This window comes from Amblyomma americanum, chromosome 1 (genome assembly GCF_052857255.1).
Source record: "Amblyomma americanum isolate KBUSLIRL-KWMA chromosome 1, ASM5285725v1, whole genome shotgun sequence".
NCBI classification, from domain to species: domain Eukaryota; kingdom Metazoa; phylum Arthropoda; class Arachnida; order Ixodida; family Ixodidae; genus Amblyomma; species Amblyomma americanum.
The window spans coordinates 365,765,630-365,781,500 of NC_135497.1; the positions used below are offsets into that span (position 1 = coordinate 365,765,630).

General features: G+C 46.0%; 1 protein-coding gene across 2 annotated transcripts in view; it reads right to left on the minus strand.

Annotated features, from left to right (window-relative positions):
- Window positions 1-4,671: 4,671 nt before the first annotated feature.
- Window positions 4,672-15,871, minus strand: part of LOC144115636 (5-phosphohydroxy-L-lysine phospho-lyase) — a 52,476-nt gene continuing 41,276 nt past the window's right edge. For both annotated transcript variants that reach the window (XM_077650061.1, XM_077650060.1), the window contains 3 exons: window positions 13,534-13,688; window positions 12,460-12,549; window positions 4,672-5,599 (listed from right to left, as the gene is read on the minus strand). In XM_077650061.1, the coding sequence (XP_077506187.1) occupies window positions 5,323-5,599; window positions 12,460-12,549; window positions 13,534-13,688 (522 nt within the window). In that variant the 3' untranslated portion in view covers window positions 4,672-5,322. The remainder of the gene's footprint in view (window positions 5,600-12,459; window positions 12,550-13,533; window positions 13,689-15,871) is intronic.

The window sequence follows — 15,871 nt, forward strand, 5'->3', positions numbered from 1 at the left end:
AATTCAGAAGACCAAGTGCAATGTCATCAGGTAATTGTAATTAAGCAACCTAGAAACTTTCCTTGCGAATCTATTCTGTACTTAGCACTTATTGTAATTGTCGTGGTAAACGCTACTGCATTGTTTCCTACATATTCTTGGCGTACATTAGTTTTCGTACACAGACACAACAATGCACTGACTAATTTCAGCAGTGCATATAGATAACAGTGAAATGTTATAAGTAGGGGTGTGTGAATATTCGAAATTTTCGAATATTATATTTTTAGTATTCGTATTCGATTCGAAAACCACGTATTCGTGTTGCTTCGAATAATCGATCCGACGCAAATATTCGTATTTAGCCGAATATTTTACTGCGAGCACCGTCATTCGTTTCGGTCCGCAAGTCCTATCGACATCGACATATCAACATGGCGGCGCTCAGAGCCATGCGTAACGTCGGGCCATGACGTAGCCGATTGTGCTGGTGAGCTTCTTTGTGGCTATACCTGCGACGGTGCGTCCGACTCTGATTCGTGCCATGGCGAACCAAGGTTGTGGAAACCGAAAAGGAAAGAGCGCCGTATGAAAATACTTTGTGAAGACATCGCCATCAACGGCGGAGTGCACCACGTGCAGCAAAGTGCTTCGAACGCCTTCAGGTACAACGCCGCTTGTCAACCATTTGAAGCTGCACGCGGCCCAGGTGAAAGAGTATCGAAAGATGGCTGCAGGTGTACCGGAGAAAGATCAGCCGACCATGACCGACTTTGTGCGCCCGACAGAGCCGCCTTCAGAAAGGATGACGCAAGCACTAAACAGCAAGGTCGCTGCCATGGTGGCGCTTGATTTGCGGGTTTACGCTTGATTTGCGGGTTTAAAGGGCTGTTGGCAGCTGCTGTTCCAAACTATCGCCTACCGTCACGCTCTACACTTTCGCGGGTGCTTGTTCCGCGCATGTATGACGATACGCGGAAGAAGGTGAAAATGGAGCTCAGCAACGCTTTTGAAGGCGGAACTGCAGCTGTTGCCTTTACCAGCGACATGTGGACATCGCGAGCGAACGAAAGCTACGTAAGCTTCACTTGCCATCTCCTAGCTCCTAATATTCAAATACAGCGGTTCACGCTTAACATGCGTCATGTGGCTGACAGTCACCGCGCTGAAAACATCACAGCTATGCTGGACGAGATGTGCAGCGAGTGGGGGATACCAGACAACTGCGAAAAATACATTGTGAAAAATAATGGGCGCAACATCCGTGCCGCTGTCAGGAGGCTTCCGTGAACTGAGCAATCGTGTTTCGCCCACACCTTGCAGCAAGCCCTTAACGACGCAAGCTCTCGTACGCTGCCCATTGATCGTCTGTGCAAGAAGGCCAGACACATTGTTGGTCACTATAAGCACAGCTAATCAGCACAAAAAAGGCTAGAATACCAAGAAAAAAAAAACAGGCAAAGATCCTCTTCGTCTGGTGCAAGATGTAGAAACCAGATGGAACAGCTAGTACCTAATGCTGTCTCGTCTCTTGAAACTAAAGGAGGCAGTCACTGTGGACCTTGTCACTTCAGACAACAGCGTTGATGGGCTCAGTTCACAGGAATGGAAAGAGGCTTCTGAATATGTAGAAACGCTCAAGCCATTCTTTGAAGCCACTGTTATCGCCAGTACAGAAACTTATCCATCACTTTCAGCTCAAATACCACTCATTTTTGGAATGCTGCATTATCTTGCAAACTTCACTGGTACTACTGGATTTCATACAGCCCTGGCATGCTCGGTCAGATCAAGGTTCCCCCTGTATGCAGAGGACAAGGAGGCATGCCTGGCCATGTTTTTGGACCCACGCTTCAAATCCACCATAATCAGAGCCGACAAAGAAAAGATATGGCTAAAAGATTTAGTGCTACAAAATCTGTCCCTGTGTGCTCCTGACCCAAAAGCTAAGAAACAGAGGCCAGAACTCTGTGCATAGCAGTCTTCTAATGTCTGGAATGCATTTGACAACTTAGTGAGGAATGCTGTGGAAACTGAAGCAATGTCTGCTGCAGGATGGGAGTTTGCTGCTTACTCAGAGGAGGCACTGTTGAAATGAGACAGTGACCCATGCGACTGGTGGTGGACCGTGGGTTCTTTCAGATACCGTAGTCTGTCAAAGCTGTGCACGAAGTACCTCGCAATATGCGCGCCACTTCAGTGCCAAGTGAGAGGGCATTTTCTGTAGCTGGAGAAAGAGGCTTCTGAATATGTAGAAATGTTTCAATGTAGAAATGAATATGTTTCAGCAAGAACGGAAAGACTTCTGCCTGACCATGTGGCGCAGCTGGTTTTCCTTCACAATAACCTTTAATGTTCATCCCAGCAATGCGCTCCTGTGCTTATGGCAAGATAGCCTTAATCAGTGCTGTGTACTAGTCATTTTCTGCGATATTTCCACTCTTCTAAGAATAATGTTCTAGACTGATTCTTTTTGTGCAGCCGCACACACCTTTTGTGTTCATTTACTCATTGATAGTTGAACTGTGACGTTCTTGAATGCTCAAATGAATGTTTTGTAGTGGTTAAATACATCTGTCCTAGATTATTAGACTCGATGTTCGGAACTAATTCGTATTCGGAAAATTTGATATTTGCACACCCCTAGTTATAAGAGCTGGGAACATGCACACATGCACTGCATGTGAGAAGTAAACGCAGAGTGATATTTTGGGGCTCAACTCTTAACCGTCTCAATTTTGTCTCACATATTAGCTCAACACACACACACACACACACACACACACACACACACACACACACACACACAATACAAGCATGTAGGCTCTAGTCCAATAGTGCCTTGAGGGCTTGTCTTATATCTTTATTACTCATTAATATCGTCCGAAGTTGGACTACAAAAAATAACTAAGTCTTAAAATGACTGTTAGTGAGGGTGAGGGAGGGCCAGCAAATTTTTGGAAGTGAGGAAGGGCCATGGATTCAAAATTGAGGGTGAGGGAGGAAAAGTAAAAATGAGGGCATTTGCCCACCTCTGGTAATAACATTCCTATCATTAATTCCACTGACACCTACAAACAATATCTAAAAAAAATGTTGGCAACATACAATTTCGTGAAAAATGCTGAAATCCACAGCAATTTTTTGCAGAATCACAGGAGAATAGAGGCCTTAGAGAGGTAAAAAAAAAAGGGAGCTTTGCTTGTTTCAAGAGAATGAAGATGTGGGCAAGGTGCATATGTCCAATGCGGAGGTAGCTTAACTTCAATAAAGCATTATTGGCGTTTGACATGATTAAAATACCTCGCATTTCTGCCAGTACCAAATGCATTTGCAAGGGAATCTAACACTTACTGGTCCAGAGGTGCATCCTTTCACTAGAAATAAAAATAATGAGATGAAAGTGCCATGCATTTTCAATGTGCTGCCCCTTTCAACAGGCTGCAATTTTAGCAGCAATGGAAGATTCCCTACAAGGACACCATTCCTACCTGCACCTTTGCATTAAGTTGCAGAAATGGGCTTCATGCCCACTATATTACTAGCTACAAGCCTACACAGAACACCATATATTGCCAGTTTTGTGGAGTATAAAGTGTTCACGTGACAAGGACTAAAAGCTGACATTACAATAAAGTGAACTAGGTATGCACAATGAAACACTCGTTTCCTTTGTGTGTTCCTGTTGAGCATATGGCAGAATTATAGCCATCAGTTTATTGCAGGAAGGCATGTACATAGTAAAGAGCAGTGTAAGCCTTCTGATCGGTTTGCATACATAACACATGCAGGAAATTACCCCCCCCCCCCCCCCCCCTCCCGAAAAAAATGTGGAAGACGGCAACACTCAGAAACATGACTTAAGAAACCCAAGCTCCAATCTCCACAGTATAGAAACCTCTTTTCAGCACCATACTAAGTCTGCAGAAGCAGGCAGATATCTGCAATGAACTATTAAAACATTTAAGCACTGTCAAGAGCCTGTAATAATGTACCGTTAACAAAGATAGTGGCCCATGAGTAGTCATAAGCTGGACGCATCAGCATATGATCTAATAAAAAGGCATGCACACACAACACCTGGGCGGCACCTATACAACGTGAAGCCCATCTGCTGCTGCCCCAGCCCAGGACAATCGCAGATGGTGGAAAGACTCGCAATAACTACGAAAGGAAGAGACTCTGCAATATGTATTGGTAACAAGACCTGGGTGCAGAAACACAACTGGGAGCGGCAGTTGACGTCACTCTCCGGGACACATTCGATGTATAGAAATGATGACGGCTGGATACCAGCCACTAATGATTAAAACTCCAGAGGATGATGCTAACTGAAACACTCTGAAGGAAAAAAGAATAAGTTAGCCAGGTGTGAAGAAAAAAAAAAAGCTGCAGCTAAAACAAGTGAGCTGCAGAACAAGCTTCGCTGCACAACCATATCAAAATGGAGCATGAACTTTTGTACACTGCATCACTAAACTAAGGATACACATCTGAGACCAATCCAAAGCAATTGAATTGTAATAAACTTCTTTGCCCTAAGTTTCACTGAAGCCCTAGTCTGCCATTGGCCAGCAGAAGCAAGGCAATTTAAAGCAGCATCCAGTAACATCTTGCAGCATCAATCAAAATGTTCACAGGTACCGGTCAGCTCTTTCAGTAAACAGTGAGGAAGTACTTTTTTTTTTCAAATCTATTGGCTGCCAGAACGAGCTGCTGCACAAAGCATTGTGGCCTGAGTCTAACAGGCTACAAAGACGATATTTAACGTTAATGACATTAAAAAAAAAGAAAGTGATTGTATAGTCTGTGGGGGCAACAAGTATAATATTAAGTACAACGGAGGTCAAAAATATTCAACCCATGCATACCCTATAAATGGCTTAAGCAACCACTCATTAAAACAGCACAATAAGACTCCAAATTAGTCATATAAAGGCTCCTAACACAGATCCAACCTGTGCAGTTAAAGCTATATTCATTCCAGATTTAAGGGAGCATAAATAATCCCCTAACAAGATTTCTACAACAGATAAAAGCATTCAAATTGTGTAGCTCACAGCACCGCAGCAAACTAACTGCACTGCCTTACACTCAATCTTGCTTTCGTTAAAACAAAGCCTAGATGTGCACATCTTCATCCTTGACTATGCCCGTCGCAGCTGCAAGAGACCAAATAGGTATGAAAACACGAAAATGCCATAGATACACCTAGAGCCACTCGCATGACGAAAAAAAATCTATGATGTGAAGGCAGAAGTTGTTTCACACCCCAATGCAAAAGTTGCGGCGAAAAAAAAAAAAATCCCTTACACCCTAAATAAAATCAGTTAGTGGCAGAATCTAAGAGGAAGAGGACAGATCTTCTTCTGAGCTCTCTTCGAGCGAGTCGAACGAAGAGGCAGTAGAGAGGGACTCAACACTACTGGCAAGCGAGTGGGCCACGTCGGCAAAGTTGTACCGCAGGTCCAGGCACTCGTCTTCGATCTTTCCCAGCAGAATGTCCAGCTTTGACACAACAGTGTCCACATTCTCACGGCTGAACACCATGGGCGGCTTGAACTTGAGCACATTGCCATACTTGCCCTCTGTACTCAGCAACACTCCCTGCTGCTTCAACCTGAAGAAAAGCACAAGAAATGGAGCACTTAGAGTTAAGGGGAGATGCGGGTATTTTTTTTAATTCTTTGTCTAATCTGAATGAAACTTCAGTCTTGATAAGTTTTACATGCCGATTTCAAATCTGCAATTAGATTTTTGCCAGCTGTAGCAGTTCAAGAAATGTTAAGGTTTAAAAAAACATTAATGGGCATTTCTTATGGGGCTTTATGGAAATTTCGTCTCAAATACAAAAAGCAAGTATGTGGCCCCAATTCCAAAGACATCCCCTAGGGTGTGATGCTATTTTTTATTCATTTGAAAGCAATTTATAGGCAAGAAACTGGACCAACATTTACTGCGAATAATTTTGTTCAAGTTTTCTCTCATCACTATCCTAATTTGTAATTAGCAAAACAATGCTAGAGCGATAAAAATAGCATCACCCCCTAGATCTTTCAGTATGATTACAGTGATACCATATTTGTTATTGTCGCTTAGTGAAAACATCGAAAAAATCCCCGTAAGGCTGAGTGCGGTGTCCAAAAACATCAACCTGAGAAAAACACATTTGAAGTTATAGACAACTGTAACTTTTGCTAGAATGCAGGCACAGCAATGTGAATAGCATCATTGTGTAGTTCTGCCCTTCAAGAGAAAGGTCATACTAAATATGAGAGTGCAGCTTCTAAAAAAATTAGCAAAAGCTTGCCATAAAGCCATGTACCTGCCGCTAGGATCAGCAAGAAAAACTGAATTTAGCACTTGACATGCCTGTTTCAGTGCCTTTCAAGCTAAAGAAATTCTCAAATTGTGTAATAAAGCAGTCCTGCCATAGACAAACTTAAACAAGGTTTAGGTTGAAACATGGCAGCATGTTATTTAAATGGCTGGTCACTGTCCCATAGTGAAACTGCTCTAAAGCAGACGAGGGCTGTACACAGGGTCCCTAGCTAGATTGTGTCGCTTAGCTAGCCTGGCCTTGGCAGCACTATTGTCGAGGTGCTCCCTTTGACATTTCTGCAGCCTGCTTCAGCCCTCGAGGCTGCGGCACACCAAGCAACTTCCAGCACTGTAGCCGAGCTTCTCGGCAATTTGTGTGCTCCGTTTCACGACACCTTGGTTGAAGCGGCTGATAGCCTCAGCCACTCCTCTTTCACTGCTGCGCAGCGAGGCATGCCGATTCTTCGGGACATGCTCCCAAATCATGGCATGCAGGCTTTCATTTGAGTTCTGTGTGCATCGCTGCAACAGGGCAGCATCACTCAGCCTCCTGAACACAGGCTCCAATGCCTCGCAAACGAAGCTAGGCAGGCTGTTTTTGTGTGGCGGCGGCTCCTCGTTCATACCCACAGCCCTGTTATATTTACACCACGACTCCGGGCCTTCAGAGCAGTAGTCATGTCTTGGTGCCTCATCTCTTGACTACACGTGCTACAGTGCGGCCAGGACAGCTTTTTGCATGCCTGGCCCATCGTTTCTGTGGCTCCGTAAGGCATAGCCATAATAACTTGTGATCTTTTCTTGTGTGAGCCTTCCTTTGCCACCAAGTGGCTCACCTTGGGCTTTTTTCCTGTCGACAAGGGTGCACAAGGCAGCTCCCATGCGTTTGTGCACGTGGTTTATTCAAGCCTTTTTTTACACTTTTATGAAGCTATATACTGAATCTTCAGTCAGAGCATGGTACGTCCGTCTATCCTCATCAGACAGCATTGTGTACTGCAGCTTGTCTTTTTCGAGCGACTGCTGAAACAAGCGTAGGGCTGCTTCGACTTCTTGCAGTCGACGTTTTTCTGGCACAGTAGAGCATGCTGGACCAGCCAGGCTGCATGTTGCTCATTTTCTTAGGCCCTTTTGTGCAGCAGAGGCAAAAGTTCGAAAACACAACGTGGTTTATAACAAGACTACGCACCCCACACAGATGTAGGAGCTGTGTCCACGAGTTAGCCAGGTGCCGTCGTAGATTACGTCTGTGTTTCCTGGCGCGTTAGCGAACTCTGCATGTAACTCCTTCACGCAAGCAACGCTAGCGGCCTCACATTCTGGAGTGGTCGCTGTGCAAGTTTCCGCCATCATCTTGATATGGTCCTGATAGGTCTTCTGGTGCAAGCCACGGCGAGATATATTCATCGTGGTGAAGAAGTCCAACAGGGCTGTTGCTCCCCTGCCAATGCTGTGAATGCTTTTTATTGCACGCACGTTCACCTTGAAAGCCGTTATCTTTGCATCAGTAGCACCGGCCAACCTCTGAGATGAGAAAAACTCCTCGCGCAAGTCGCAGGAGCTACAGGAGAGCACGAGCTTAGCACATAGCCCATATTCGCTGCCCGACTTTGATAAAGGCGCGCTTTTCGTGCCGCACTCAGGGCAAAGCATAAGCGCAATGAAAGTGTTAGCCACGGCTAAGTCCACGATGATAAACTCTGTGCAGTCTTCCCTGCCGCTGTCGCTCGCCAGTTCAACGTCCAGAAGCTTGAACTTTCATTCTGTTGTGCTTTGCGATGCCAGACTCTCATTCACGTCCGCAGCATTTCTCGCTCACTCAGCAGACATATCAGCAGAATAGAACACTGTGTCGATGCGGTCTTAGATGCCTCCAGAAGGGCCCGCTGACGGTTCGATGACGCCAGATGTACTGCAGCTAGGCTGGCTAGCCAGAGAACAGGCCACTTCGGACGCAACAGGAGATCTTGGTAACGTGCTGTCATCCTTCGGTCGTGCGTTCCATGGATGGTTTCGTTTCTTTCCGCATGCGTGACACGTCTTCTTTACGCGAGCGTCTCCAGACATACTGGCACAAAACAAACACAATGCGCCGAGAAAAATGTTCGGACGAGAACTTATCGCAAAAGCAAGGTGCGCGAAGCGGCAGCCACGGCGGCAAACGCAGAACAAAAGAAAAATATGACAAGCCAGTCATGCCAGCCAATGGGGAGGCGAGGAACGGAATGCTTGAAATGCGCGCACCCCGCGAGCCAATCAGTGGTCCGGAAACGGCCTTCGGAAAACCGGCGAAGGTAGCCGGTCTCCTTGAGCAACACCATTTTGAGAGGCTGCGAAATGTCCACAAAGAAAGCAGCTTCAAACCGAGCCCAAGATGGCAGCAATCGGCTGGCTGCTTTGACCGTGGCGCGCACGGGAAGTTTGAACATAATTTCCCGATCGAATTCAAAGTTAATAATTTGACGGCAGGTGCTTGAAGGTACAAACATTCTGAAAATGAGTTTCTCAAAATAAAATTTTTGGCCATTTCTGACCATTCCAAGACCCACGTCCCCCATTAAATGGTGGGCGTGAAAATGCACTCGCGCAATTCAGAATGGCATGTCAGAAACGTGTACTTACGAACAACAGAAAAGTGTTGAAACAATTAGATGCCAATATTTACAAGACAACAATTCCTAGCAAATCATACCGTATTTACGAGATCGTAAGTCGACCTATTTTTCAAAATTTGAAAATCCGAAGTGGGGGGGAGGTCGAATTAAAATCGAAACCAAAGCATCGCACCATAAATAAGGGCAAGACAAATGAGACATCAGGCATGCTACAGCATGGTTGCATTTTTGCTGCGCAGCTCAGTCTCATCCTTCTTGGTGCTGGCTGTGAATGGTTTTTATTGCGTGCACGTTCACCTCAAAAGCAGTTATCTTCGCATCAGTAGCGCTGGCCACACTCTGAAACACGCCAGTCATGCTATGTCTAGAGTCACTGGATAATTTTAGAGTACCGTGAAGGTCCCACCTTGTGCTGGCAACAAGGATCGGCACGCCCGTGAAGCTTCTAAACAGCTCGAAGTGTGCGTCCAGCGCGGCTACATGTGAGCCGAAAGTAGACAAAAATTTGAATGCAGCAAAGACATTTGCATAAGCTAGTGCCTTAAGGAGTTGAACTTCTCAAAAAACAGTAGAAGTTGCTAAACGTACGAGGTAAGCTTGTATGGAACGTTGAGCGGCAGTTTTCGTGAGGACATTACCAGCACTGCCAATGAGCTCTATCAATGAACCCTGCACCCTGCTATTAGTACGTTATTTTGGTGGTGGTGGTTCTTTCTTTCCTCAATTACCATAACAACATGCATATCAAGCTGCTGACGAACTCGCCACACATGCCCGAGCACGCGCGCACGCACACATGCACGCGCACATGCACGCGCACATGCACGCGCACATGCACGCGCACATGCACGCGCACATGCACGCGCACATGCACGAGAATGTGCACGAGAATGTGCACGAGAATGTGCACGAGAATGTGCACGAGAATGTGCACGAGAGTTTATCACCTGCCATGAGCATATCTGCTTTCCTGTGAACCATCACATTCAACTGGGTTACAAGAAGCCAATATTTTTATTTTTGCTCCGTGACCTTTTTTGCTTTGGAGTGAATTAATTCTCTTTTACATGAGCATCGATGCAAAACTGCTTTGCTGTACCGAGGATAATAAAGCACCGAGGATAATAAAGCATCCACTGTTCCCTCATCCAGCATTTTAACTGGCTTGATCCTTATCAATATTTTCATGGTGGTGCACGTCTGAAAAAGCGTGAAAAGGCTCAGAAAAGACCTTCCGAGAATAATTCTCCTCCGTGCAAGACAGGCGACACAAGCATGCTCCAGTGCCTGGCTGAACAGTGTCCGAGGTTTCGAGCTTGATTGGTGGATTAAATGTGAACTAGAAAACGAAAGCTGAAAGGTGTATTGTGAAGGTCCCGCATGGCAGTTCCAGTAACGGGCAGTCATAATTAGCCTGGTTGTGAAATACACACTCAAGATTTATTTCTAGACTTCCCAGCAGAAAATCCTGCAACTTGGGCGCTTAATGAAGAAACACTCAAGAAGAACAGTATAAATGTAGCCAAACCCAGAAGAAATGACGGCACTTTATTCTTGCATTGTACAGAAGCCGGAGACAATATTTAAACACATTCGTTCCTTAACATACCAGAGCTCCCAGTTACAATTAGGCATCGTGTGAAAAATGTTAGCCGGCAACAGCGCGCTCCGTTTGCTTTTGTCCGCACGCATAGCTGTTCTATTACAGCCTAATTTCATGCACTGTATGCTATGCGCAAGACTTCTGCCATGAACCTGTCGAACTTACTTCACACAAGAGTGTTTCTTGTGGGCACGAACTTTTTCCGGTTGGCACGAACTTTTCCCGAACTTTTCTGGTTGTTTTTGCCCCGTGGAACCCGTGGAATGGAGTAAAAAGCCTTCCCCGACTCTGTCCGGCTGCTGCGCCCGAAAGTGCAACAGCCTGGCGTGTTGTCCCGAAATGCTTTTTTCTTTCAAATCAGAGAGACTAGTGCGAAACGCAAAAATCCACAAACTGCCATTGCCGTGACAGGCGTCCACGCTGAGTCTGTTTGGAAGCTTGTGAGTGACAGCGGGCAGCGGCAGCGGCAAACCACGTGACCTACGTTGACCAATCGCTGGCGCGGCGGCGCGGGGAAAAGGTTCGCGGTACTCTAGAATTATCCAGTAACTCTAGCTATGTCAATGCACAGCACCGGCATCATCCCCACCCCGCACGAGGCAGCCGATGGTGGCTGTCAATTAGCAGCAAACCGGCACCAGCCCCACACGTGGCCATGATAATGGGCGTGGTCAAAGCTTTTTTTTTTTGTTTAATTTCAACCACACACTGGGCACTCAAGAGAGCGTCAATAGTTGATGGAAGAGCTGCTGTTCCAATCGTGGCGGCACCCACACTCGGAACCACAGCGGCGCCGGGGAGTGTCGGTAGCTCACGCGTAGTTTCTGTTTGGCTCTGACCCATTTGACTACTGCCGGCCACGTTTCACAAGTATTTAATATAGTGCTTAGTCATTTGTGCTCCGGGTCTGGTAAGCGACCGGCGCTCGTTCATGGCTACATTCAAGGTGGCTGTCATTCTTTACACCGAAGGAACGAACTGCACGCCGGGCCGCAAGTTCGACGTTCACAAACGGGAATACCGGTGTGGCAGCTGCAGCGAGGCAAAATTTTCAGCTGTTCCACGCGATTTCGTGATGCGGCTCTTTGTGAAGTGCGAGATTTCAGTGCACGACGATGTTGGAATGACGAGCTGTGGGACCACAGCAGAAATCACGATGGCAGCACTAGTAAGGATGATGGCGCAAGTGTGGACGAGTAGTCCAGTGAAAAAACATAGTTTTGGAATGTACCCACAGGTGCTCCCACGTGCGGCAGCCGATAGCGGCTGGTGATAAGCAGGGGCCACAGGATAGTGCTATTGTGTTCTATTATTAAGTTAAGCAAGCCTGATGCAAAAGTACCCAACTGTGCATTGCCCATTTCAGGGAATTAGTTCGAGACAATGCAGCACTGCCAACCTATGGCTGTAGAAATGGCACACAAGTGCAAGATCCATTCTTAGGCACAGGATATTCAACACTTCAAAAATAAAGAACTATTCCAAAACTACAAATCTCCCCCGGCTACATACGTGCAGCTACGTTTTTTTGTAACCCGCATCTTATTCACCTTCCACGCTCGGAAATGAAAGCCACTAGGGTCAGGATGCTTATGAATGTCTGCAGTAATAGTAGGCGATGGCCATGCAGCACGAGCACTTGCAGCGCTGTTTCTGAGGCTTTGTCTCACAGCACAGAGCCTCAATCCCTCGAGCGATGATGCCCTAATGTGCTTCACGACAATACTGTCCTTTTGTAGCAAACGAGTGTTGATTATAAGTGGGCTCTGTTGTAACGCAAGCCGCCTGGGCTCAAGTGGCACTCCCGATGCCCCAATCACTCTGCAACACTGCAACATTCCCTCCCCGACCCCCCCCCCCCCCCCCAACCCCCCTCATTTTCCGAGCAATGTAAAAATCCAAGAAAAGAGGGACAACTAATTAGAAGAGACTGATGCTCACCTGAGAGAAAGCAGACTGGCCTGCTCTCCAGCAGGTTCCCTGGTCTGCCTGTCGAGGACTAGTTCCACACCCACAAAGAGGCCATGACCCCTGCAGTGCAACATGGAGTGTTCAAGCTCTAGCAGAGCTGTAGCAGAGCTACAGCTACGCAAGCAGCCAAAGATGACCACAGCAGCGAGAACATTGCCCGAAGAACTATTTAAAGAACAGTGGTGACTTAAGTTGCAGTCATGAGAGAGTATTGAAAAAGGTGCAGCAACAGAAATGCAGGATTATTAGGCTGCACTAATAATTGTAATGGAGTACAAGCAATGGCACTATGAACGAGGCACTGAGATTCACAACAACTGTTGTTTTATGACAGAACATGAGACCTTTGGCATTTGCCCAAACTGACTGTCAAGCCAAAATGGCATTCGATGACTGAGAGAGAGTTTGCTGGTACCATTCCACTGCCCCAAGAATCAAGCTAGCATGACTATTCATTCCCTTTATAGGGCCTGCCAAATAATTCCAAACGAGATGAAGATTTTATAGCACTAGTATTGACAAAGCGTACAATGTTTGCAAAAAAGCACTAATGACCCAGGAGATAAAAGCTGCACGTACAAGCATACAACTAAAATTGGCAAGAGCTTGAGTATGTCAGGGGTTCTCAATCTTAACATTAACAGCCTTGGGGAACCCCAAAAGCTTTCAAAAGGTGCTGAGGAACCACACCTATCTTGCTTGGCTTCCATCCGTTCCTACTTGACATGCTTACAAAAAGCTACATGCAGAAGGACGACCCTTAAAAGAAAAAAATTCGATTAGCAGCGGCTAAATGCAGAGTTAAACAGCCTGCTGCAATCAGTTACAGAATGGCCGCTCAAAAATAATGTGGGTAAAAGAAAGGTGGTGAGAGAGACATGCAGAGATTGAAGTGCTTGGGAAATCTGAAAAGCACTCCAAGGAATACTCGGAATCTAGATTAAGAACCTCTGGTCTACGGATTGGTTCCTTGTGTGCAGTCATCTGGATACGCAATGGAAGCAGGACAGCACGATAAATCACGAGCTACACAAGGAGACTCACCGGACATCACCAATTAGGGGATGCCTCTGCTGCAGCTCTCTCAGACAGTACATGAGGTAGGCACCTACTTCCTTGGCATGCTGCTGCAGCTTCTCATTTTCAATCACGTCCAACACTGCGGAGGCCACTGCCACAGATACGGGATTTCCGCCGTACTGCAAGGAGAGTGGCGGAAGAGGAATGACATGACAGAAGAGAAGACTGTGCCATGTGTGCTTGTGCATGTGAAGTGTCAGTCCAGTTGGCTTAACTCCTGTATTACTGAGGGGTGACGTAATAAATTTAATAATAATAAACATAATAAAGGGGTGACATAATAAGTGCAAGCACTTAGCGACAATACGTCAAAAAACAGACAGGAAATTCGATAGCCATAGGTGGACAACATGTAACACAGTGGCAAAAGTAAGGTCAAAAACGATATTCCAGTCTTTACGTCACTGCAGCTCCAAATGATCAACAGCGCTACAAGAAGCGAACATGCTGTACAATTTTCACATGACATACGTTCACTTCAAGGAAACACACAAACAGTGAACAGTTTGGAATAACTGAAAATATCTGCTCTCACCACTATTCAAATTATCTGCAAGCTGCCAAACACATTCACAGTAATAAAAAACAAGAAGGCTTCACTTCTACTCCTTACCGTAAAAACCCACGTATAATATGGACCTTCATATAATATGAGGTGTACTATATTGGAGATAGAAGACAACGGAAAAAGAAAAAGTTTTCATCCGTGTATAATGTAAGTAAGGAAAGGCAGTCAGCCCAAAGATGTTCCGGAAGTCACGGAAGCCGAACGCCCTCCAATTATTTGTGCATGCTGGCACCCCGGATACGAGTGTAACGCGAGCAGCAGGTGCAGAGGTGCCGCGCTTGCACCCACACGCGTCCTGCACCACGAGCATGCGCAGACAGACTGCGGCATACACGTTGGCGTGCACACTTCGGAACTGATCGTCATCACCGGGTGTGCTGTCTTTCGAGAGGCTTTGTCAGAGATATCTTTCTATAGAAACGAGTCTTTGGTACCGTCAACACGTTCGATATCCCACATTTCTTGAAATAACAACCATCGACCTCCTGGGGAATGCTGGCCAAAGCATCCACAATCCAAATGCACAGCATGGCCGCAGAGGCCAGTGTCCGGCAGCAGTAACTGCAGGCTCTCACTACCTCATCCAGAACGTGTAGCAGTGCGGTGCTGATACTTTCGGAAGCCAAGATTACCCTGCTTTTAAACGCAGCTGAGTGTTGCTTTTGCAGTCTTGATACCATGCTGGTACAATCATTCTCGGCATTGCAAGGTCAGGTTAGCGTAGTGAAATGGTGTCAAAATCGAAACTATCGACCTACGCCACCACTAGATAGTGCCTGCTCTCACTGGAAACGTGATGGTGATGAAGCTTGACAGCAACGAAACCGGAAATGCGGACTGGCCAAAAATTGTTTGGAAACGCATATAATACAAGGTGGAAATCAGCCATGCTAAAACTTGGAAAAACCTTGCATTATGGTAAATCATGCCAAAAATGCTTTGCAGTGTATTTTCAGTTGGTGACTGCAGTTGCAGACTCCCAGTACTTTCAGACATTACTCGGAATGCTTTGCCAATGCATAACTTCAATACCACAACACCAAAACTTAAGACACATTACAACCTCTGCTTTTCAGATTCCATTCGGACTCGCTACATTACTGTTGCTAATAGCTATGCCGCCATTTAATTGTACAATGGAACTGCGTAGAGCAGAATTCCAACTGAAGGTAGCCCCTTTAACCATATACAGTTGAACCCCTCAATAACGAAAGCCCTCAAGAATGAAATTCTGACGGCAATGAAAAATTCTGGCGCCCCCGGCGAACTTTCGTCGAGTTCAATGCATATGCTTCCTCTCAACAGCAGAGAGTATTTAAAAAGCAGTCCCGCACGAACGAAAGTTTGAGGTAGTGATCTGCAACATTTTTGCGCCACATCAGCCAGTTGGGAACAAAGTGGCAAAACTGCAGCAGCACACTCATCCAACAAGTCGGGCCCGTTCATTTCTGCCAACAAGCGGTTAAATCGGTTTGGTAATGATGCCAGCAAGGAGATTTATTTTTGTTCACTGAAAGCTTGAGTTGAGTTTAATGGCACATAAGCGGCTAAGGCTATCGTGCACCAAGCTCAAGGTATAAGAAATTGTTTTCTGTAGATTTTTACAAAGGTATAAAAAATATGGCGGTGTAGAATGCCTAAAAGGTTATACCCTTCTGCCCAGTATTGAGAGCAAAACAAGATATTAAAGGTTTCAAAGGAGGCTGGGTACCCTCATCAGCCGTCCTTGGCTGG